The following is a 23803-nucleotide window of genomic DNA, read 5'->3' as shown; positions in this document are numbered from 1 at the left end:
AGTATGATCATACGCTAGTCGTTATAGCCTTTGTGTTTCTCAACATCTTAGTTATACTTGTTCATTTGGTTTAATTTTTATCCTCATATGACTTGTTGCAATTACTTATTTTTATATATACTATATGTACATGAAAACTGGTGTGTTGCTCACTCAACCTTGTATTGACAAAACTATTTTATTTTCAACGCATATGCAGGTCATCGTATGATGTGAAGTAGTTGAAGTTAGATGATCACTTAAGGACTTATGCTAGAAGATATTTAATGATACAATTAATTTTATGATTTTTATTTGTTTGATGCTTTAATTGTTTTCGGGATATTGTAATGAATAATTGTTTTATTTGAAATTATTAAATAGATATTAAAACTTATAATGTTGCATGATAGTAACCTTGAGAGCTGTGGCAATCAGTTCACGCGCCGGCATTTCCGCCGTAGGTTGGGGTGTGACACGAGCTATGACAACTTTTGGGTCTTCGGATCGAACAACCGGTAAGCTTTGGACCCGGTCTCGACTCCGATATGCACTAAAATCCTCGAACAGTCATCGATCTTTTTCAAGTGAGTGCCCACTATCTTTGCATACGCCACACAACCGAATACTTTTAGATGAGAAATATTAGGTTTCTTTTCTTTTAACATCTCGTATGGCGTTTTCTCCTTTAGGGCACGAGTAGGAATCCGATTCTCGATGTATGTTGCATGTCGAATTGCCTCACCCCATAAGTAATTCGGAACACCCATTGCTTTTAACATACTCCGTGTCATCTCCAATAAGGTTCGGTTCCGTCTTTCAACCACCCTGTTTTGTTGAGGTGTGTATGGTGTCGTTAGATGTCTTTGAATGCCTTCCATGTCGGAAAAATGATTGAACTCATGTGAGGTAAACTCACCACCTCGGTCGGTACGAAACGTCTTGATCTTTTTCCCGACATCACTTTCAACCAATTCCTTAAACTTTTTGAAAGCTTCAAATGCCTCATCTTTAGCCTTCAACAAATACGTCCAATCAAATTGTGAGTAATCATCGATTAAAACACAAACGTACATGTTACCCGCTATTGTTGGAGGGGTAATCGGTCCACACAAATCACCGTGCATAAGTTCTAGGGCTCAAGTCGCCCTAAATGCCGCTGAATTAGGAAATGATTCCTCATTTGCTTCCCGACCAAACAAGATTCACATAACTTATTTTCATGAGTAACGCCACGCATCCCTTCAAACATCTCCCTCCTAGCCATTAGCTTTATTGACTCAAAGTTAAAGTGGCCAAGCCTAGCATGCCACAATCAACTCGTTTCTTCGATTCGGCTAAGTAAACTAACTAGTTTACCAATCTTTAATTGCATCCGATATAGGCGATTATGTGAATGAGTCACCTTCATCAGTAACCTACCTTGCCCATCATGCATCGTAAGGTAGTTATCTTTTATTTGAATATCACACCCATGTTCCGAGGCTTGACCGAGACTAATAATATTGCTTCGAAGACTCGATATAAAATGAACATCCGTAAGCAAACGATGTTCACCAATTTTAGCCTTGAATAAGATCGACCCCTTACCGCTTATATCAACATAAGAGTCATCCCCAAACTTAACCTTTACCATGACACGATTGTTAAGTTCAGAAAAGAAAGACTTGTTACCCGTCATGTGGTTACTCGAATCGTTGTCCAAATACCATTCATCACCATCTTTGGACTGGTAGTTTCCGGGTATAACCTTCTTTTCATTCAAGAACACCGTTTCTTAAACACTCTTAATCATAAACAAAGCAGGATCCCGTGTCTCAGATGCTTCAGCTAGCTTTGCTTCACCATTAACTTTCTGTTTTCGGTTGGGACACTTATGGATAAAGGGTCCAAACTCATCAGATCGATAACATTGAACCTTTGAGAGGTCCCAGGTTTTGCCCTTTTGCTCACGGTTTTCTCGATTCATGGCGTTTTCTTGATGACCGCGGTTTTGACTCGACCCGCGACCACCTCGTCCTCGCCCTCCTCCACGTCCACGACCTCCACGAGTGGACTCACGATCATTGTACCGACTACTTGAGGATTCAGACCTTTGAAACATAAGCTTACCTTGGGTTTCGGAATGCGTGTCTTCTTCCCGAATCCGCTCCTCGTATGCTTTTAAACGACCCACCACGTCTTCAAACCCAACAGTTTTGAGATCCAAAGTTTGTTCAAGGGATGCAACAATTTGAATTAACTTACTTCGAGGTAGACTTGAAAGGAACTTCTTGACCATCTTAGTTTCCTCGATCATATCTCCAAAACTCACCCCCTTTGACGTCGTACACGAGAGTTGCGCCACAAACTCATAAATGGTCTCAGTCTCTTTCATCCTCATACCATCAATCTCATTCATGGGAGTTTGCAATCTTGCCTCCATAACCCGATCAGCCCCCAGATTACGCGTCTTAATCGCGTTCCAAATCTCTTTGGCTGAATCAATATTACCCACTTGCATGATTGTTGCTTCCGGGATCGACTGATAAATCAACGCAATCGCGATGTTGTTTTTACCATCATCGGTTGCACCCAGATCAATGGTATTCCAAACCTTATGCACGTTCAAGAGTACCTTCATTCGAATAGCCCATACCTTGTAATTGGTAGAGGTAAGCATGATACTTTGGATCGAATTCGGGTTCCGCTCATACCGCTTGTCTTCATTGTTTCCTTATCACCTATTGTTCTTCGTTAAAACTCTAACCGCCAAAACAGTTTATCAAGATTTTGAACCAAGAAAACAAATTAAAACACCTTGTTTATTCTTTTCTTTTTGTTCCCTTCACGTCTGCACTAAAAAGAAATCCACCCCCTTGTTATTAATTTTTTTTGTCTTTTAGCAAGCAACAATGATTGAATCCTTTTACAGTTGGCGTGGAGGTGACTATCGATGCAGAATTCTTTGGTGACGATCAAAACAGAATATTTTTGAAACAATTCCTTTTTTTTCAATTTGACAGATGGGTTACCAAATCACAACTCCGCCTTCCTTTTTCTTTCAAATAAAGACTTCCGATTTAATGGAAGAATCTTGATCAGCGGTCTTCAATTACGCCGCGCCGATCACAACTTTGATCAAACACGTTTTATCACCGAAAAAGAGCTTGACCACTTTGATACCAATTCAAGAACAAATTGATAACGGAAACACAAACGAGCACACAATATTTAGGGTAAACTCACGTACTATTATAATCAAGAAACTAGCACAAAATTTGAATACAATAATCCCTTTCACTTATACAATAACCCTAACATGGCTATGTATATATATAGAGACCCTAACTTGGTCAACAAGTAATTACCAAATAAAAGCACAATTGTAACCCATAAACACATTACATCATTAATGAATTCCATAGGCCCAATAGGTCCAACCAGGTCACCTACACGCGACGGGGCTAATAAGATGGAAATCACCAACACAGTCCGGAACAAAAATAGGGTATCTAGAGGAAGATGGAATCAAATGGTTTAGTAAGGTGGTGTAGCCAATCAAATAAAAATCTATGTTTGAATTACGATTGGAGAAGGATGTTGACAGATGGACGATGAATTTGGGCTTCAACAATGTGGTGACAGTAGGCTTACGAACACCAAGTTAAAGTGGAATTAAAATTATTTAGGGGTTTTTAGGAAAATAGAGTGAGGTCCTGTTACATTTTAACATATTAGTTAAGTCAAATTGCAAGTTTATTAAGAGTTGAGTAGGGGCCTATACCCCCCCCCCCCCCCCGGTTTCTTCACTTCTTCTCAATGCTCGGAAGTCGACCCGGACGTCTTAAAGATCGGACCGACCCAGAAGGACGGACGGGTGTTGACTCGGATGACATCATAAATAGTATATATATATTATATAAATCATAAGATAAAACGTTTTTCAAGTAATAGCCCACAAAACAAAATTGTTAGTATTAGATAGTGAGCCCAGCAATGTTATTTTGTTTAAAAGCCCACAAATTAAAAGAACTTAGACAGCCTAGTTTATTTCCAAAAGAAAAAACTACTGAGGTTGCCCTAAATTAAGAATCTATAGCCATGAAATTAATACACACCGTAACAACACCATTCTTTCTTCAATTCAAGATCTAGCAGCCGCCTAGCTTCATCCTCATCTTTCTTAAACTTCTTCTTCATCTTTTATATATAAAATGTATGATATATTTATTAATTTCAAATATAACCTATTGTTGTATGGTCAATTTTTGAGCTTTTACGCTCATTAAAGGGTATACCAAAAGGCCTAACAAAGCGAACGGCAAAGTCAGATGGGAACGAAGGCAGTGAGCAACGAAGTTTAGGACTTTAGGGTTGGATTTTATTCTAAGTATTCATATATTTTTCGATCTTTATAAAAGATGCATTTACCGGGTCAACCGTCGGTTCATGGGGTCCGGTCCAACCGCACACCGTGAAATCGGTCGGGTTTTTAGAAATCTGGCAAAATACCACAAACCGGACCGGTTTATATAACGGGTCCCGGTCCGGTCCGGGTTTCGAAACATTGCTTCTTCTTCGATCCACGGCTACTCATAACCAAATAGTCCATGCCTCCCTGGTTGGAACAAAATATGTGCCATAATGAAAGACGCTCGCTTTTAATGTTGTGGTGTAATCGGAATTTTTTTATTCAGTCTGAATTAACTATTAGAGAAAAAAAACTAGTCATTAGTTATATATTTGAAGTTTGATTTGATTATGTGTGTCTAACTATTAGAGAAAAAAAACTAGTCATTAGTTATATATTTGAAGTTTGATTTGATTATGTGTGTCTTTCACTTTAACCTTTGCTTTTACCGTAACATATGTCCCCTCATACTACTAATATTGTGTATTTTGTCATCGATGGATTGTTTATCGAGGTACTCACGGATTTATTTTTCGTTGCATAGTGGAAACTTTTCAAGAGGCCACACATCCTATTACTACTCCTAATAGAGCACACTTAACTATTAAGTTTTCATCCATTCCATTGCCAACCTCCAACACGCTTTAGTGATATGAGTGGCAAGACATTCTTTATAAACCAAGAATTTCTCTTCACGTTTGATGTGGGGTTTGTCTAGAATGTTATAATGTGCCTTATCAGTCTTCTATGTATCATTACAATATGCACTACTGGAGGACGAGTGTATTTGACTGCTGGAGTAGCAATTAATTCTTCATGTACAGTTTCCTTATCCTTCTTTTAATAATCGTGATATGCATGTGTTTATTAATTCTAGTTTCTTGGAATTGTCTGTATCTCAATATACGGAATATTGTTTATGGTATGAGTTTTTTTAGCATGACTTATACATGTTATTTGATACCAAGGCAACCGACTACAAAGTCTCCCTATTGTTTGCCAATACTCAAAAATCATGTCATCTCTTTTGGGTCCTACATTGGTTACTGCTGCACCAATGAGAGACACTTCGGTAGGATGTGATCCGTTCCAACTATATGACTGTATTCAAGAACTAACTTTGTAATTGCTATTTACCGAATTCCGTTTAATGAAACTTAAGTCTGTTCTTTCAAACTCCTTAACTTTTCTTATATGCAGCTTGGTTATCCATTACTAAATGAAATCCTTGAACATGTAGTGTCGTATACCATTAATTTCGAGGACAAAATTTCTTTTACGGGAGACAAAATTGTAAGATAAAAATAATTCAAAACAATAAAATAATGATGGTCAAATTTTGGTCGATTATCAAAAGAGTTAACTAGTTAAATCGATTGACCAGAACATTTTAGAAATAAAAAATTTTATTTAAAAATCTAAGTGTAAAATAATAATAATAATAATAATCGTACTCAGTATATCCCACCAATAGCAATGCTATGGTAGGGTCTGAGGAGGGTAAGATGTAGACAGCCTTACCTCTATCCCATAGGGATAGAGAGGCTGCTTCCGGTGAGACCCCCGGCTCGATAGTAGTTTTGCATCAAGCCTTGGACATAAAGCACATAGCACTCAATCATCGGGACACCGGCTGATTGGTGCATGTGCCCTTGTCTTTCGTCTATCAACGCCACCACATGATGCCTGATTAACCTTCCGCCACTTTTAACGTTATTTTTATGAGATTAGTAAAATAACGTCAAAATTAGTGCAATTTTACTTTTGCCCACCCGTGGGTTCACACATATATACATTATATGCGCGCACCACAAGCAGGGCGTGATAATAATAATAATAATAATAATAATAATAATAATAATAATAATAATAATAATAATAATAATAATAATAATAATAATAATAATAATAATAATAATAATTAGTTAAGGTATCTACCTACCTATCTATAATATATATAAACGAAGAGATAAAAATCCTACGTGTCGCGATATGGTCGCTCCCCCTTTTTTTGGAGTCACCAGATTTGCTTGATTTTTAAATGAAGGCTTCTCATGCATTTGACCCGAATTCATGGGTATGAATCTTACCAAACCCAGATATTCCTTAAACGGGTTATAACATCTCATTAGATTAAAAATTATTCTCACCAAATTATTGATGTAAAAATCCTATAAAATAAGATATAATAAAAATTAATATCTTATTTATTTTAAAAATATATACATTATTTAAATTAAAAAACCAATTTGATAGTAAAAAAAATAAACAAGTATTGGGTCTCATCAAACCATAAGTATATTATTAACTTTTATAAATAGTATTTATAATTAAAAAACCAATTTTATAGTAAAAAAAACGGGTCTTGGGTCTCATCAGAACCATATAGCTTTTAATCTGGGTTATAACATCTCATTTATTTGTGAAACAATTTATAATCAGACCATAAGTATATTATTAAATTTCATACAATAAAAATATATAAATTCAAAAAATAAATAAATGTTAGAACAAACAATATAAAACAACCCCCGTAATACAGGGGTTAAAAACTAATATTCTAATAAAAGATAATAAATTGGGACACATGTCACATGGAGATTAATTCCTAGAATCAATCTACCACTCAAATTATATTTTTATTTTTAGTAAAAACATATTTATGTAAATGTTATCAAAACATATAAATCTGTCCGTTAATCAAATAACTAATTACTTATGTTATATGGATTAAAAATATGCAGTTATTTATGTCAATATAATCAAAATATATATATTATTAATAAATCATATGTAATTTATGTACACCTTTTGAGTGTAGAAGATGAATGTGATTATTTATAAGTTTAAGATGATAAAGACAAGAAAAAATTATGAATGAATAGCAAGTTCGTTCTCACATATTCATTCACTATCCATGAATCCAAGGAGTTTTCATTAATCTCTTTCGAAACAATAATACAAAAACATGTTTTAAGCATTCTAATTTTCTATATGATGTTTTTTAATGTCATTCATAATGAACATCTTATCATTTTTGGTAGATTTTGTTATTTAATTGAAAAAAATATAATTACAACTTATAAAGCACTATGTGTATCTTTGTTGTGATTATGAAAAATTGTATAAGAATACAGCGCGTATTAGTATGAATATTCCATTAGAAAATATAACTCGAACTAATAGAGCCATTTAATTGATAAAATATAGGGGGGAAGAAAAAATAACATTTAAATTTTATATCTTAATTGTGTTTTTTAAGCATCCCATTAATTTATCTATTCTAATAAAAGCCTGCTTAATTTTGCCACTTGTCAATCTTATAGTCCTTCTCATCTTTTTCAACATATTTTAATATATGATCCCTTATCTTTAAGTTATTTAATATATGAATTCAAGTTTATTTTTATTAAAGGTAAATCATAACCGATTCATTCATTAACATTAATGGTGAAATAAGAAAATAAATAAATTTCAACATTGATGTTGCAAGCCTTTTAAAATAAAATTTTCAAGTCACATGTAATTACATATTAAAGAAAATAAAGACGCATCATTGTGTAAGAATTTGGATTTGTATGGTAATAAACTACAAATTGTTTTTAAACTGTATTCGAGCAATAGTGCATAATATTTTTTATAAGATTGGTTTCAGATTTTGATTTAAAATTTTCTCATATGCATTTGAACTTAGAGAAATGTGTATTTTCTTAATATTTTTCCGAACATTTTATACAAATATTGCAAACATAGAAAATATCTATTACATAAATCTTGGTGTTTAGTTTTAATTAATTTATTGATTTTTTGTCTAATATAAATGATTTTAGCAATAAGAAAATCAATATTCAGTTTTCATTATTTTTTTCCATAATTCTGACCAAAATGTTTCAAAACATATATTTTATAACTATATTTATACATTTAAATATATTTAATTTAATATGTTTTAAAATACAAATTACTTAATTAAAAGCATTCAAATTCAAAATTTTAAACTAAAAAATCTGTTTCAATCTCACCCATTATTTTCGCTTTCCAAAAAATCATTTATGATATTGAAACCTAGATTCGTAAAATCGTTTCGTTAGGTTTTTACGTAATTTCAATATTATATTAACTTATTAATTATATTTTTATACAAATATAACAAATTGGGGTTATGTTAGGGTACTATGTTGGTTAGTATATAATAAAAGTGTTTATTATGATTTATATTCAAAGCAATAAAGTTGTACGCAAAATTTAAAAAAAATAGAGTCATAACATTTATTATTCATATATGTTATAAAAATTCATTAAGATTCACACCTTAATTATAATGTAACTTAATAGAAATATTTATTATTTTTCTTAATATTTGCAACTTGATCATGTTGCTCATTATATTTCAAGGATATTCCATTTTCTTATTAATTGTAAAAAAAATTAGTTACTCAGGTAAAAGTCATTTACCATGCTTCCATAAATCAAAAAATCTTTCCTTCTTCTTTCCTTTTTTTTATCTCTGTAAGTTGTTAAAATACATATATCGATTAATTAAGTATTCCAACAATTTTTCATAATATTTACTAATAAGTAATAATATGATATTAGTATTCAAAATTTAAACATTCCTTATCCACTACTTTGAATTATTTTAAATAAGAATCACAACATTAATTTTATGCAACTTTAAATATTCTAATATTCTGCTATCTCGGAATAATCACTGTTATTTGAACAATGATTTTAGGTTAGTATTTCTTTATCTTTTTTCCTGTGAATTACATTCATATGAAATTAAACAAATCATTTTATTATATTTTAATTTTCAGTTATATATATTGCTTGATTATACAACTTTTAAATGTAAAATACAAAATCAATTAAAATTTTGTCATAAACTAGACTATTACTGACAACAAATTTATCATGATCAATCAATTTCAGATTCTAAAAATTGTTCAAGTAATTTGTTTTAGGATAATCATGTTTTCCGGATAACATGAACTGATGATCTCAAATGAGATAATATTAATTGTTTAAAAGGTATGATATTTTATGTGTATGAATATTTTTTTTGTTAGTTTTATAGATATATTTATCATTATTTAAGGGTGGTAATTTGGTATGTATTTCAAAGAACCTTATTTGTCACATGGACAACTATATGTGGCTTCATCAAAAGTTACAAGCAAACTTATATGTTACCTTATCAAGAGTTAGAGAAGCTCCAATGTCATGTTTAGTTATGATTCAAAATTTTGAACTGGACAAATATCCATTGGAGGTAATGTTCAGCTTAAAGCATATTCACAAAACTCAACGAATCAAATATGATAAGTGGGTCAAATGTAATTAATTTTTAATTTTTATTTAAATTTTGAAACCAATTTCAACCTCCCACTTTAACTAACTTTCATTTTGAATTATAAAATAATTTTTTTGTTTGTTTTTACTTTTAATGGTAAAAATATTATTTGTTTCTAAGCTTAAATACCAACGGTAACCATATTATTTTTTTTAAAAGCAATAACCATCTATATATATTTAAATAATAAGAAATAAAAAAATAAGATACGTATAAAAGTATTTTAGTTTATAGAAAGAAAATGTAGAAGTAAGTGATTATGTGGAATAGAGGGATGTTTAAAAGTGGATGTAGTGTTGGAGGAGAAATGAGAGCTTTTGACGTTTGAAAGTGAATGAGTTAATGTTACAGCTGATGTGACGCGTTTAGTTTCTTTTACTCATCCACCATTATGGACGCTCTTACAATCAGACATGAACTAAAGATTTTAATTGTTGATAAACAATGTATACCAACTAATACAACAAATGTAGTGAACAATGAAGTTTTTTTACTTATTTCTAACATATTTGGGTAAATTAGTTATATAAAATTTATAATTTTAATATAAATTATAATTGTATTAATAATATATAATCATTTTGTTAAGTTGATTTTACTTAATGGCTAGAGTTTAACCTCAAACTAGTTACCAATAAAATAAAAATTGAAGTTAAAAGGTTTGATTTGTGAAGATACCCCCCTAATTTGAAAGCAGGCAGTCGTCGTCGGTTGTGAATGCAAATTGGAATGATTCATTCGAAAACCCTAAATAAATAAATAAACGGCTCCTGTATTATCATCTCGATTCTTCTCTTTCAGGTATTTTATTCTATTCTATTCTATTCAATTAGGGTTGTAGTAATCAATTATCATATCAAACAATTAATTAATTAATTAATAATAACTAGTCCCCTGCGCGTTTGATTACATCTTTGCCAATATTTCATAAACTAATATATTTAAAAGCAACACGCACATTAATAGTATGTCTTATAATTAATATGATGTGGTACTTGAGTATGCAGTTAGTTCAATTAACCACATATAGGTTATTTGCTGCACATACTTTCTCAAACTCTCTTCAACCCTGCCTGATATAGATAATAATAATCTCTTATTGATTCTCAGCCCTTCCTTTATATGTTTGGTTTTTATACTCAATTTCAATATGCAAAATCTTCATCACTTAAGTTATATGAGTGTGTGTTAGTAGTTAGTTATTCACTTATATTCATTACTGTCTTTCTCCCTTCCTTGTAGTAACTAGTTTATATTCTACAAATATTTGGTTTAACAAAATACATTGTTAGCATTTTCCAACATTTGTACCCTATTCTTTAGAAATCAGACATCTGCCACTGTAAACGTGCACTTCTATGTAATAATTGTTTCTTTTTAATTAACTACTATATTTATTTTTTGAGGAAATTGGCAGCATGTTGAATGTCTTTATTTTGATGATTCCATTCTTATACTGCTTCATTTCACTTTGACTATTTACCCGCCAAACCCGTAAACCACATTAATCGAACGGTATCCTATGGTCTGGGTTACAGGTTTGATATTATCACTTTCACGGGGTCGATCAGGTTAATAACCAAAATCTAATTTTGGCAAAAATCTTTACTTACAAGTTTCAAGTACATGAAAGGGAGATAGATATAAAATACATGAAATGGAGATATAAATACATGTAATGGAAGTATAAAAGCTAGAAATATATGAAAATAAATTGTTTGGTTCGGTTCGGTTAATCGAGGGTACAAAAAGTAACTGATAACCACTTCTCGGTCAATTCAGTTTTCGGTTAGGTTTTGTCCGGTGCGGTTATTTCTCACCTCTACGAACAACTAAGAATCTCAATTGGAACTGAAATGTTGACTAGCTATATGATGTGTTCAAACATTGAAATAGATGTGTCAAAACTAGTTTTAGAATAGTACATTGTAGTATTTCATTTTGATTTTGTATTGACTGTTATGGTTTCAATTCATTGGTGATTTGGTTCTTTTTTTATTTGTGTGTATTAGTTTTATTTTGCATAAGCAACCCTTTACATATGTACGTACCTATGTGGATTTTATTTATGTTATCCTGTAGAAAGTTATCATGAGCAAACACGAAGCAAGTGGAAAGAAGGAACAATTAAAGTGGACGAAGAATATGGATAATGCATTCATACAATCCATGATAACACAACAGGATAACGGTAATAGGGTTAATGGAAATTTTACTACAAAAGCATACAACAATATGGTTGAGGAGCTGAGCACAAAGCTTCAAATGAATTTTACCAAAAATCATTTGAAGAATCGTTTAAAAACGTTGAAATCCCGTTTTTCTCAATGGTACGATGTGCTTCGCGAAACGTCATTGAGTGGGTTCTCATGGAATTCAACTACTCATTTAATAGAAGCAAGTGATGAAGTCTGGGAGAAATTAATAGATGTAAGTCCTGTAATTATTTACTTGAATATTTAGATTATCGTTTATAATACTAAATATCTTGATTTTGTTAAATAGTCAAACCCTGATGCTGCAGCGTTGAAGGCAAAGAAAGTCTCAAACTTTAATGAAATGCTAGAACTTTTTGCAAGTGATAGAGATTCTGGTGCACAAGCTGAAGCTGCTAAAGAAAGAAATGGCCGACTGCAGAAGAATGACAACATTAACATTGAAACAGCTCTAGAAATGGATGATTTCATAGCTGCCAATGATGCAATATTGGAGGGCCAATACAATATTCATGATGATATTCAAGTGGTACATCATACGTCCTCTTTACCTGAGCAGTCTTCAAGTGCAAATAAATGTTAGAGTAGAAAAAGAAAAGTTGAACAAGAAGATGAAAATTTAATCTCTATGAGTATGAATGGTGTTTGCAGTGTGGCTAATGCTATTTTAGAAGGAAATAAAGTTCTTCAGGAGAGCAATAAAATACTAGAAAGAGTTTGTCTTCGGGAGTACACAGGTGAGGAAATTTACAATGCATTGATGGCGATGGGTTTGGAATCCCATAAAATACCAAGGGCTTTAAATTACTTGGTGGCCAACCAAGCGAAAGCAAGGACGTTATTTAGTTGTCCCTCTCATATACGGTTGGATGTGCTAAGAGACATGATGTTCTAAGTGAGTTTAGGATGCACTTATCTAGTTGTATGCTTTTATTTGTTAGTAACTTCGTACAGTTTTGTTGGGTATTTTATTAGTTAGTAATGGATCTTGGGTTTGTTTATGATGCTAGATTACATCGGCTCATTTTGATTACTGAACCTGTCCTACTTGCTTTTGTGATTGTTGTGTATTTGTGGTCCTGTTGAAAACCAACTTTGATGAAAATAAAATGTCTTACCTGCAATAGTTGTTGGCGTTTGCTACTTACATGTTAGTGCACACCTTCCATTTTATAATGCAGCAGATAATGGTGGAAGTGAGGTTGTTTCTGTGGCTATCTAACGAACTTGGGAGTTTCATTCTTCAATCCAAGTTAGGGGCTGTTTGGTAGCCTCTTAACAGTTATTAAGAGGCTGCCTCTTAATGACTCATAACCTTTTAATGGTTAAAAGATAACCTTAACCATTCCGACTTTAGGCTACCTCTTAACCATTAAGAGGTAACCTCTTAATGACTGTTAAGAGGCTACATTATTAAAAGAATTCCCATGTTGAGTCCTTGATAATTAGAAAATTGGTTCCACTACTAAATGGCTTAAAGCTTGTATACAGCCAATCAAATATTTAGCATCATCATGAAGCAAGTCAAATAATGAGCTTTGTACTTTATGCTTATCTAATCAATTTGTGAGTCAATACAAATATTAGTGTTTTCAGAATTGTATCTGGACTCATGTATAATGAGAGCATCAAGAGTTGGATAAAGGATACATTACCATATTCTAACAGGGTTGTCACTTTTAACCGAAACTTGAAAACAAATCCAACCCGAACTCGAGAAAAGGCTAGCTTGAGCTCAAACCAAAGTAAGTCAGGTTGGTTCTTGGGTCTAATTTTTTGGGTTTCGGGTCAACCTAAAAAACCAGAATAACTCTTTTTTTAAAACCCGATATTGTTAGTAGGTTCCATCGAGTTCGATTTGGTATATTTTGTTTAGCCGATTATGATTTTTGAGGCTGCTTCAATAAAAGGTTCGATTATGGTACTATTTGATCAATTGGTAAGTTTAGTCGAGTTCAGGTTCGATTATGGTGCCTTCTGTTGGACTTAACTGTTTAATCAAGTATGGTTTAACCGATTACGGTATATTCAGTTTAATAGAGTATGGTTTAAAAGATTTTTGAGACAGTTGACTCAATTAATAGGTTCAATCGAGTTCGATTATGATTTATTCTATTTCACTTAACTGTTTAATAGAGTATTATATATTATGTTAGACCGACTTTTATATCGTAGCTATATAATTAAGTTGATTTTGTGTAACCAAGTTTTTTTCTTAATTCTTAGAAACTAGAAACTTGATCAACCCAAAAAACCCGAACCCAAGAAACCGTCAGATATTTGGGTTGTATTTCGGGTCAAATTTTAAAACTTTGAAAGCAAAAATGACCGACCTACAAAACAAAACCAAAGAACACCGGAAAATGCTTCCACTTTTTGCTGTTAAGGTTACTAGAACTTCTTTCTCTTTTTTTTTTCTCTCTTTTCGTTTATATTGATATTTGTTTTTATTTTTGTTAAGCACACACTAACGCTACGTAAATGATTATGTATACACACATGAAAGTTATATTGATAATTTCCACACTAAAAATAATAAGAAAATTATCTCCATAACCTGAAACTAGGCCTGCAAACGAACTGAACGTTCGGTGAACTGTTCGTGAATCGTTCGACGGGAAATTCGTTTATTTAAATAAACGAACGAACATGAACAAAAAATTTGTGTTCGTTTAATTAAACGGACAAACATGAACACATGTTCCGTTCGTTTATTTATGTTCATGAACGTTGGTTTATGTCCATTTATTTATGTTCGTTTATGTATTAAAAAATAATTAAATATTATCCGGATAAGTCGTCTATTTAAAGGTTTTATATTTGTTAATTTGTGTTCATTTAAATGTTTTCATATATGTATGTTTGTGTTCATTTACATTTGTTCACATATGTTCATTTATCTTTGTTCAGTTATGTTTATTTAGGTTGTGTTTGTTTTTGCTTATAAGGTCTTCAAGAAGCCTATGTCTGCGGGCGCACAAACATAAGCTCTTGAAGACTGTTTGTTTTAAAAAAAAATCTGAAAACTGCTTTTATGGTCTTAAAAATAAGCTTTTTTCACCATCTTCACATTTGTTCACGCTTTTTAACATCATATCAAGTATCAACACCCAATGTTCAATACCACCACCACCGTCCGCCGCCACCACCGTCCGCCGCCACCACCACCACCGTCAACCACCCACCACCACCACCGTCCACACCACCACCACCCCCGTCGGCCACAACCACCGTCCACTACCACCACCACCCACTGTCCGTCGCCACCACTACTCGCCACCACCATCCACCACCACCCACCGTCCGCCGCCACCACCATCCACCACCCCGCCGCCACCACCCGCCACAACCATCCACCACCCACCACCACCGTTCATCACCACCACCACCCATTGTCGGCCACCATCACGGTCCACCACCCACCACCACAACCGTCCATCACCACCACCACCGTTCACCGCCTACCACAATTGCTACTACCACCCACTTCCATAGTTCGTACACCACTAACAATTATATTAGCAGTTTACAAACGTTAAATGACTTTTATCTACTGTAATTAAGTAACTACTTTTCAGCTTATGCAGACGATATCCAGTTTATAAAACAAACAGTATTATGTTTTCAGATTGCAGACCTTCAGACCACATCTTCAGTTGCAGACATTAAATCAGATGAAATCAGATTGCAGACAATTTTTGTCTTCAAAAACAAACAGCACCTTTGATTTTAAACGAACACAAATGTTCACTTTTTAATAAACGAACATGAACATAAAATCATAAATATTTGTTCGATTAAATATTCGTGTTTGTTTGATTCGTTTACAGGCTTTCATTATTCGCATTGATGAATAAATCGGTCTCAATCTATAAGCTTTGCCGATTTTATTTGTGTTCGTTTATGTACGTGAACACATTCATTTCCTTAATTAACGAACACAAACATAAAATCTCGTTCGGTAAATGTTTGTGAACCGTTGATGAACACATTATTTTGTTAACGAACATGAACAAGGCCTTGTTCCTGTTCGTTCGGTTCGTTTACAGCCCTACCTGAAACATTAACTCAAAACCAGAACTAAATAGTCAAAATCATGATAAAAAAAATCGGATACAAAGCAGAAACTGAAATTCCAGAAAATAGACATTAACCAAAAGCCTAAACCAAGCAAAATAAACTTTTGTAACCCAAAAAACCAAGAAAAAGTATTTTAAGCAAAAAATAAAGAAGTAAAAAATAAAGAAGAAATAAACAATGGCCTTTATGAGGTGAAGTAGATAAGCAATGGTTTGGTTCTAATATATGTGAAAACGACTTTATTAGTTCAGTTTCAGGTATTCAAAAAAAGCCCAAACAATTAGATAACAAATCCGAACCATGTTTTGGGTTTCAAATTTTTGTCATCCTGTCGGTCGGATGAAGACATATAAAACGGAACGATTCATTAATAACATCCCATCTTTAGTAACTTTAATTAGTTTAGAAAATATAAAAGTTTGAGATTCCATCAGCATACAATCAAACACAAATTATCACCATCCACACAAAATAACATCACACAGAAAGATAGAAGTACAATCATAATAACTTCAATCAAGTTTAGCATCATCGGCCGGTAATGCTTTATAAACGACATCAGAACCAATAACGCTGTGCTCTCCTGCACCCTACAATCAACATTATCCATTTAGAACTTGTGACAAAAAATGAAGACTGTATGTAATCACCTAGAAACAAATTATCAGAAAACATTTTGGCCCGTTTACACATAAATGGGTCGATTTGGTTTGTGACGTTGTGTATTGAGTTGAATGTGTCAAACAAAAAACTTCAGCTAAAACAGGAAAGGGTCAACCAGGCTCAATGTCTATGTTTTAATGCACAGGACTGCCTAAACTGATTTATTCAAAGATTTAGACTAGTAATGTAATAATATCTTTTTTAGAGACATGGGTGAAAAGGTCCATCTTAAATGAGAGTTATTGATTTCACTTCAAAGTTTCAAAGTAACATGAGTGAAAGATCTGCGTCCAAAGTTATGGTTTTCGAAAAGATTATTATTTAACAATTGTGGACATAAACTGTGCATCGCGCTTGTTATGGTGGTCATTGACCCTTCTATTTGACTTCCATAGTTCCACTATTAGTTTTGCATATCTCTAAGTTTTGTTAAACCCGTTAAGTAACCGCGTTTCTTTTAAGACGTGTTAGAAACATAGGCTACAAATTCTAGAAAAAAAATCTGAATGACGTAGTTATTGTTTAGTAAGAATACTAGTTAGTTTTGTAAGGTTGGAATTGGAACGGTTGTCACCTTTTGAATATGGACTTAGCTTTAGTTAGTTATTATAAACATTAATTTGTATTTGATTATGTGATGACCACAAGAAGTTTACTTTAGTTCTCAAAAGAATTAAGAAGAAAGTATCTAGCTGACAAAATATCTTAGCATATGTAGGATCAAATATCAATAGATATATGTTTTAAAACCTTGTGTGAAAGTGATAACAATAACCAAAATCAAATAACTGACTCCATGAATCATGAAATAGGAGTGAGCAATAACTGAACAATTAACCAAAACCAAAGATGAATCGACCGAATTAACTGAAACTGAACTGAATCATTCATATTTTCATATATTTCCAGGTTTTGATATAATTCTAGCTTTTATACCTCCATTTTGTTATAATATAATGATTTTGGCTTTAATATAATGCCTCCATTTTCATGTAATTCTAAGCAAAAAGTTGGTTGGCTGATTATGTGAAGTTAAGGCTTTGAGCCTAAGTTTGGTTTTGGTTATCAAACGAGGCGTGAACATACTAAAACAAACGTTATGGATTTTCGATAAAGCGATTATTGGTCTCGGTTGTTCGAACTGATGCATATGTTAAGTGAAGAAAAATTCAGATCTAACTGATAACAACATAATTGAAAATTGTAAATTGTTTCTTACATTTTGAGTTTGAGTGGTGTTGTTAGGATTAGGTTTATAGGGACAAGCTGCGGGAGCACGTTCGGGTTTGCGGTACTCCCATCCCAAGATCCTGTAAACTCGACCCTGCAATAAGCATACATACATAGGATTCCAATCAAATATATAGTAATAATTTGTTAAATAAACATACATACATACATATACATACATACCATGATGAGGTCAAAAAGGAGCGGCAATAGGTTTACGATGGGGACAAGGAAGAGCGGCAACAAACAGGCTATGCACACCTGTTTTCATCAACACAATGATAAATAAACGATTTAGGGTTTATTTTAGATCGAAGAAGAAATTGCTGGAGGAGATAAGAAAATTACCATTGTTGAAGATCAATCTGTGTAACGTCCACTCGCCGTCTTTTGATTTCTTTTCTTTTCTTTTGGGGTCAATTCCATTCGGGAAAATTCGTGTTTTATGTCAATCATGTTAACACTAGCCGACTAGGTAAGATGTTCAAGTTTTATCTTTCATGCGATGCGAGTGATGATTTTTTACCAAGTATATCTTGATATGATGAATTTAATTAATAGCTCGTTTGAAGAATTCGTTAACTAAAAAAACCTTAAAACTTTTTGTGTTCATTTATAATTTTAAGATATAATATTTATAATTATGAATTATGAACTTTCCTTTATTGCACTAATATTTATAATTATGAATTATGAACTTTCCTTTGTTGCACTAACACTTTGCCGGTAGTTCTTTCCATGTCGCCAGCCGCCGCTTGCGTTTCTTTGCTTTACTCTTTCTTTCCCCGCCTCCCTAATTGAAGGTGTAACACCCCACCCCATAATGGGTTGACGTGTCACAATGTACGGAGGTATACATAGACAGAAGACATAATTCCATCGAAGTGCAATCTTCATAATCATCCTAAAGTTTAATTCACTCTCTCCATCCCACCCAAAGTAATCTGTGAACCTATGAAGAAAAATGTTTACGAAATGAGCCGAACGCCTAGTATGAAATAATAGGCTCGAGTATTAAAACATTTTCGGTAAACATGGTAATTTAAAAATAACTTACGATGGCAATAGCAAAACAATTTTCGGTAATAATGAAACAATTTCGATAAACAATACGCAATTAGTAAAAGAGTTTGTGTAATCAATAAGTCAAAACACTTTCGGATAAGTAAACACAATAACTTGTGAGTCAACATAGTAACAAATATTTTAGAACAGTAACATATGATTCATAACGGTAACAAATTTCATAACAATAACATATAGGTTAACTAGTAACAGATAGTTCATATCATACGGATGTACTCACGAGCTAAACAATAATAGTAAACATAGGTGACGATATACATGGGGCATTCATGTATACCAATCACAAAGAATGAGGCAGGTTGACACACCTACATTCATTCCCAGAAACAGAAACTGAAACAGATCTAGGATTAATCCATACGTCTCCTAATAGCTTTGTACCACACTTGTATCTAGGGACACCGTGAACTAATCTCTCCGTCACATAAGGAGCACATGTTGTCGGTGCCACAACAACAAGCTCGTGGGACACTCCATGTAACATTTGTCAATTTTCGGACCCAAAAACCCTACTCATTTATTTTTTTTTAATTTATTTTATTATTCTTGCTATTATTATTATTATTATTATTCTCCGTTATTAAATAAAATAAAGTGTATTAACCATTTTATCCTGAAATGTTATATTTACGTTATCTCGTTACACGATTTCCTTTATCCGTTAAACAAATTGTTATAACTATTAGACTAGTACGAAAACCACCATTAACATTTGTTTTTACCACTTCTGCCTCCACACTCTAACATCAAGGACCAATTAGCAAAATATTTAAAATATTATTTTTTATTCTTCGTTTTTTTTTTCTCTTTTCCCTCTTCTTTTTCCCACCAACACCCTATTTCCTTTGCTTTCTTAATCAACAATCCAAGAGGAATATCACGTAATTGATTTTACTAAATCGTTAAGTGATGGAAAACACATTAATTCATCGTCTGATCATGGTTCATGGCAGTAATTGACATCCAATTTTCATTAAAAACGAACCGCGGACCGTTTGATTTTGTATCACTATATATACATGTCCATAATGCAATTCATTTGTTCCACATACTCCTTTGATCATCGCTAGTCGAAACCCCTAACAATTTCAGCAAAAACAAAGCCATTTCACATCCATTTGAGTTGTGTTCAAGGCCGCAAACCCTAAGTTCATTATCTCTATCAATTCGTGACCAAATAAGGTAATTGATCGGAATTTTTTGCTTAACAAAAGCCCTTTGTCAATTTGGATTGCCAGAGGACAGTTGTCTTTAATTTTGGGATTGAAATAAATTAGGGTTCTTAATCAAATAGATCGTCTTGACTGTGTGTTTAAGTATTATTATTACCATTTACCAATCCAAGTTAGACACTGGCCCATATGGCTAGTGAAATGTTTGTAAAAGCACCGAACAGGTTTGAGCCCCTCCCCCCCCCGACCCGATTTTTTATTTTTTTGTTTCATTATTATTATTTTGTTTATTCTTTATTTCTTTTATTAATTATTAATTTATAATCATATTAAAAACAATTTTATCCGTTAAAGCATGGTTATCGTGTAAACTTGTCCGTCAATTTTATACTAATACATATATATTATACCAATACATGTGTGTGCGTATATGTATATATATCATATCCATATAAGTCTCGAATAAACCTAATATTAATAAATAAATAAACTAACTAGCTTTACGAATCGATGCACGCTAAACTTTTAACATTAATTTTTCATTCAAACGTTTTCATACACACACACATATATACATAAATATAAATATATATATATATATATATATATATATATATATATATATATATATATGGTGGGGTTAAAATAAGAAGTGAAGTTTGTTTAAAAGGTGTAAGAAGTAATCTGGTGCGTTAGATTTGTTGATCTAATGGCGGGTATGGAAAATGTGTTTATTGTGCGGTGTGTTTTATTTTAGTTGCGCTGTGTTTATTATGCGGTGTGTTTTATTAGATTTAATGGTGAAAACACACTTTCTACACTTCTTAGGAAAAATCTACTTATTACATATAATCTTGTTCTCTCTCTCTCTCTCTCTCTCTCTATATATATATATATATATATATAGATATTATAATTTTAAATATATCAATTTTTGTTAGCGAGTAAATAAATATCTAAGTTGTTTTTACTCGCCGAGCTTTTAAAAGTGAGATCTTTGGTTTAATATATAAATATATATGTAATATTAAACTGACGATTGATTATTTTAAAAATCAATATATGACTTATAATAATATTTTAATTGATTGCGTTTTAACTCGGCTTTTAAAAAATTTATTAAATGTCTTATCAATCCCAAATCCGTTTTAAACCCTCACTTTTCATTTCTTGCTTATTTCACGTCGTTAGATTGTTTATTTAATTATAACATAAAATTAGGGCATATCGTCAAGACTCATCGTGGAACTAACTAACCGCCTTCTCGTTATCGTTTGACTAATTTTAAAGGTTAGTAATCACATCACCTTTTTCCTATTTTTGTTTTAGGGGCCTTATGCGTATTTGAAATTATTGTTATACTCAAACCAATTCCATTATCTGCGTGATTGTGATATTGCTCGATTAATTGTTGATTGTTATATGAATTGTGTGTTTACTGTTTTTATGGTTGGTGGGTATTACATCCTCATCCTCATGGTATGATTATACGACGTCCGAGTAGTAATGTCCTGTAACACCCCAGCTTAAGCGGAAACGCCTGAATGTGACGTACAGATTGCTCAAAACACATTTTACGCTATTAAGTGACAATATAAGCATCAAATACATAAGTTCGAAGATAAAGAAATACACAAAAAACAAGAACAATTAACAACATGTCCATTTATTAATATAACCTAAGTTCTAGTGTATTTTCCAAGTCTCATCCTCTAATGAATTATACCTGTAGCATATATATAAAATAAAGTCAACTAAACGAATAGTTAGTGAGTTCACACAAGTTTGATGTAAATACGTAAAAACCATACAATTTCATTAAACATGTGAAATAATCGCACAATTAAGGTCCTTTCCAGTTGGTAACAACCAACATACTCGGATAATGAGGCCCTTTCCATTTGATCATACTTATTGAGGCTACCACGTGCAAGTAAGTTCGAGCAAGTAATCAAGTAAACACAAAAGTTTATGTAATGAATTGTAGTTTGTAAACGAAATTGTAAATACTTGAGTTTATAAGATACATATGCTACCATCAAAACTAATAAAAGAGTAAACATGGGTATGAGAAGCTCACCTAGAAATTGAAGCTAAACTTGAAATAACACCAAAAGCGCGTAAAATTGAAGCGATTGAACATCACGAACTATAAGTAAAAAATACAATAATTAAAAACTACTAATGGAATTGTAAAGGTTGAATAATATAGTTTTAAGAATCATGAATTATTTTAAGGGCATTTTATAATAATAATATTTTTAAGTCTTACGAACTTTAACGATTTTATTATGGTTTTAATATTATTTAATTATTATTTTATCATTAAAATGAGGATTATAACATTTATTGAACACGGATTTTAACGGTATAATTTTATCTCGAAAACAATTAAGTTAGGGTATTATGAAGATTAATGAAATAAAATAATGATATAATATTAATCGGGTTTTCACGAAATTAGCGAAAACTAAAAGTTAGTTTTTGAGTGAAAAATGATAAAAATAATATATAACAAATTTTATTTACTTTAAAATAATATTACTTAGTATATAATGATTTTTAATAAATTATTTGATTAATATAAAAAAAAATAAAAAGGCTTTAAAGAAAATAAATAAATAAAAACAGTCTGAAACGAGTTTAAGTGAGTGGTTCATTTCTGGTTGGACCCGAACTCAACTTTTAGTTGGGTTCGTTTCCGATATGGTAAAAAAATATTATATTTCAGAAAGTGAGATGAAAAGAATTAGTTTTAGATGTTGGATAAATAAAATAACTAAACCGAACCGAATAAATACATAAGCGAGCCAGGTTCGCTTTTGATGAACTAACACTTATGTTAGATAAATTTTAATATAACATTAAGTTCTAAACGACCCGAACAAGCAGAAAATACAAACATGACATACCAGAAAAAAGAACTTAGATAATAAAAGAAGAAATCTTGAACTTCATGGTTTGACTTCATAAATCAAAGTATGTGAAAATCACCAAATGAGAGAATATCAACAATCTTTTGTAAATTTTGTTGTGAGAAAATGAGAAGTAATGAAGTTTTATTTATAAGTGAATTGAGCTTGAATTAAATTGATCAAAATACTTAATGGATCATAAATATCATTCAAATCTTGTAATTGATCATAAAAATTAAGTTGTAACATACAAATTATTTTCAAACAAATTTATTACCATCATAAAGAATTTTTTACGAAAATTTTAATGTAGTGGGAATGTATTTTTCATTTTTAAAAAAAATAACTTTAGGTAAAAATAAATGTGACATAACTAAATTAAAAGGATGTATATGCACCAATAATGCTATTTATGCGATATTTGAATAAAGAAAAATCATGAGTGCTATATATATATATATATATATAACGATTAATATCATTAAATAACTTTAGAAAAGAAAAACTATTACATACAAAATCATGAGTGCTATATATATATATATATATATAAATATATATATATATATATAGGGGATGGTTCAAGAGAGAAATGATATTATTGTAAGAAATGCAAGAAATGAATATGAACCACTAGTTTTGTTTTAAGTTTTAAATGCTTAAAGCTAAATAAAAAAAGTATTAATCAATCTCTTTCTTCAATTAATATAACTAAT

The 23803-nt window shown here is 31.9% G+C and overlaps 3 protein-coding genes across 3 annotated transcripts; 1 reads left to right on the top strand and 2 right to left on the bottom strand.

Moving 5' to 3' along the window:
* Positions 1 to 1756: 1756 nt before the first annotated feature.
* LOC143594987 (uncharacterized) lies at positions 1757 to 2602 on the bottom strand. The gene has a single exon (XM_077074150.1). It carries the CDS (start codon positions 2600 to 2602, stop codon positions 1757 to 1759), a length of 846 nt encoding a protein of 281 aa, XP_076930265.1.
* Positions 2603 to 10411: 7809 nt separating this feature from the next.
* LOC143594869 (uncharacterized) lies at positions 10412 to 13095 on the top strand. Its single transcript, XM_077074071.1, has 4 exons — positions 10412 to 10526; positions 11808 to 12155; positions 12231 to 12519; positions 12593 to 13095. Exons 2-4 carry the CDS (start codon positions 11817 to 11819, stop codon positions 12610 to 12612), a joined length of 648 nt encoding a protein of 215 aa, XP_076930186.1. The 5' UTR covers positions 10412 to 10526; positions 11808 to 11816; the 3' UTR covers positions 12613 to 13095.
* A 3309-nt stretch (positions 13096 to 16404) lies between these two features.
* Positions 16405 to 18274, bottom strand: LOC143594859 (uncharacterized). The gene is made up of 4 exons (XM_077074064.1): positions 18263 to 18274; positions 18098 to 18175; positions 17904 to 18008; positions 16405 to 16611 (listed from the first exon to the last, which is right to left on the bottom strand). Exons 1-4 carry the CDS (start codon positions 18263 to 18265, stop codon positions 16534 to 16536), a joined length of 264 nt encoding a protein of 87 aa, XP_076930179.1. The 5' UTR covers positions 18266 to 18274; the 3' UTR covers positions 16405 to 16533.
* Positions 18275 to 23803: the final 5529 nt, after the last annotated feature.

Source organism: Bidens hawaiensis, unplaced genomic scaffold (assembly GCF_021521415.1).
Source record: "Bidens hawaiensis isolate Kalapana, Puna unplaced genomic scaffold, B.hawaiensis_p1.1 tig00001717_1, whole genome shotgun sequence".
In the NCBI taxonomy this organism is placed as follows: Eukaryota; Viridiplantae; Streptophyta; class Magnoliopsida; order Asterales; family Asteraceae; genus Bidens; species Bidens hawaiensis.
The sequence above is the reverse complement of the archived record's forward strand: the minus strand, read 5'-3'. Positions and strand labels throughout refer to the sequence as shown.

Bases quoted from the DNA above. Each gene is read 5' to 3' on its own strand.
- LOC143594987 (XM_077074150.1), bottom strand. From the start codon at position 2,602: ATGAAGGTACTCTTGAACGTGCATAAGGTTTGGAATACCATTGATCTG.
- LOC143594859 (XM_077074064.1), bottom strand. The intron at 18,009-18,097 runs GTATGTATGTAT...TGCTTATTGCAG, and splicing joins TCCTTTTTGACCTCATCATG to GGTCGAGTTTACAGGATCTT. The intron at 16,612-17,903 runs GTAAGAAACAAT...TGTTGATTGTAG, and splicing joins ACACCACTCAAACTCAAAAT to GGTGCAGGAGAGCACAGCGT.
- LOC143594869 (XM_077074071.1), top strand. From the start codon at position 11,817: ATGAGCAAACACGAAGCAAGTGGAAAGAAGGAACAATTAAAGTGGACG. The intron at 12,156-12,230 runs GTAAGTCCTGTA...TTTGTTAAATAG, and splicing joins TCTGGGAGAAATTAATAGAT to TCAAACCCTGATGCTGCAGC. The intron at 12,520-12,592 runs GTTAGAGTAGAA...TGGTGTTTGCAG, and splicing joins GTCTTCAAGTGCAAATAAAT to TGTGGCTAATGCTATTTTAG.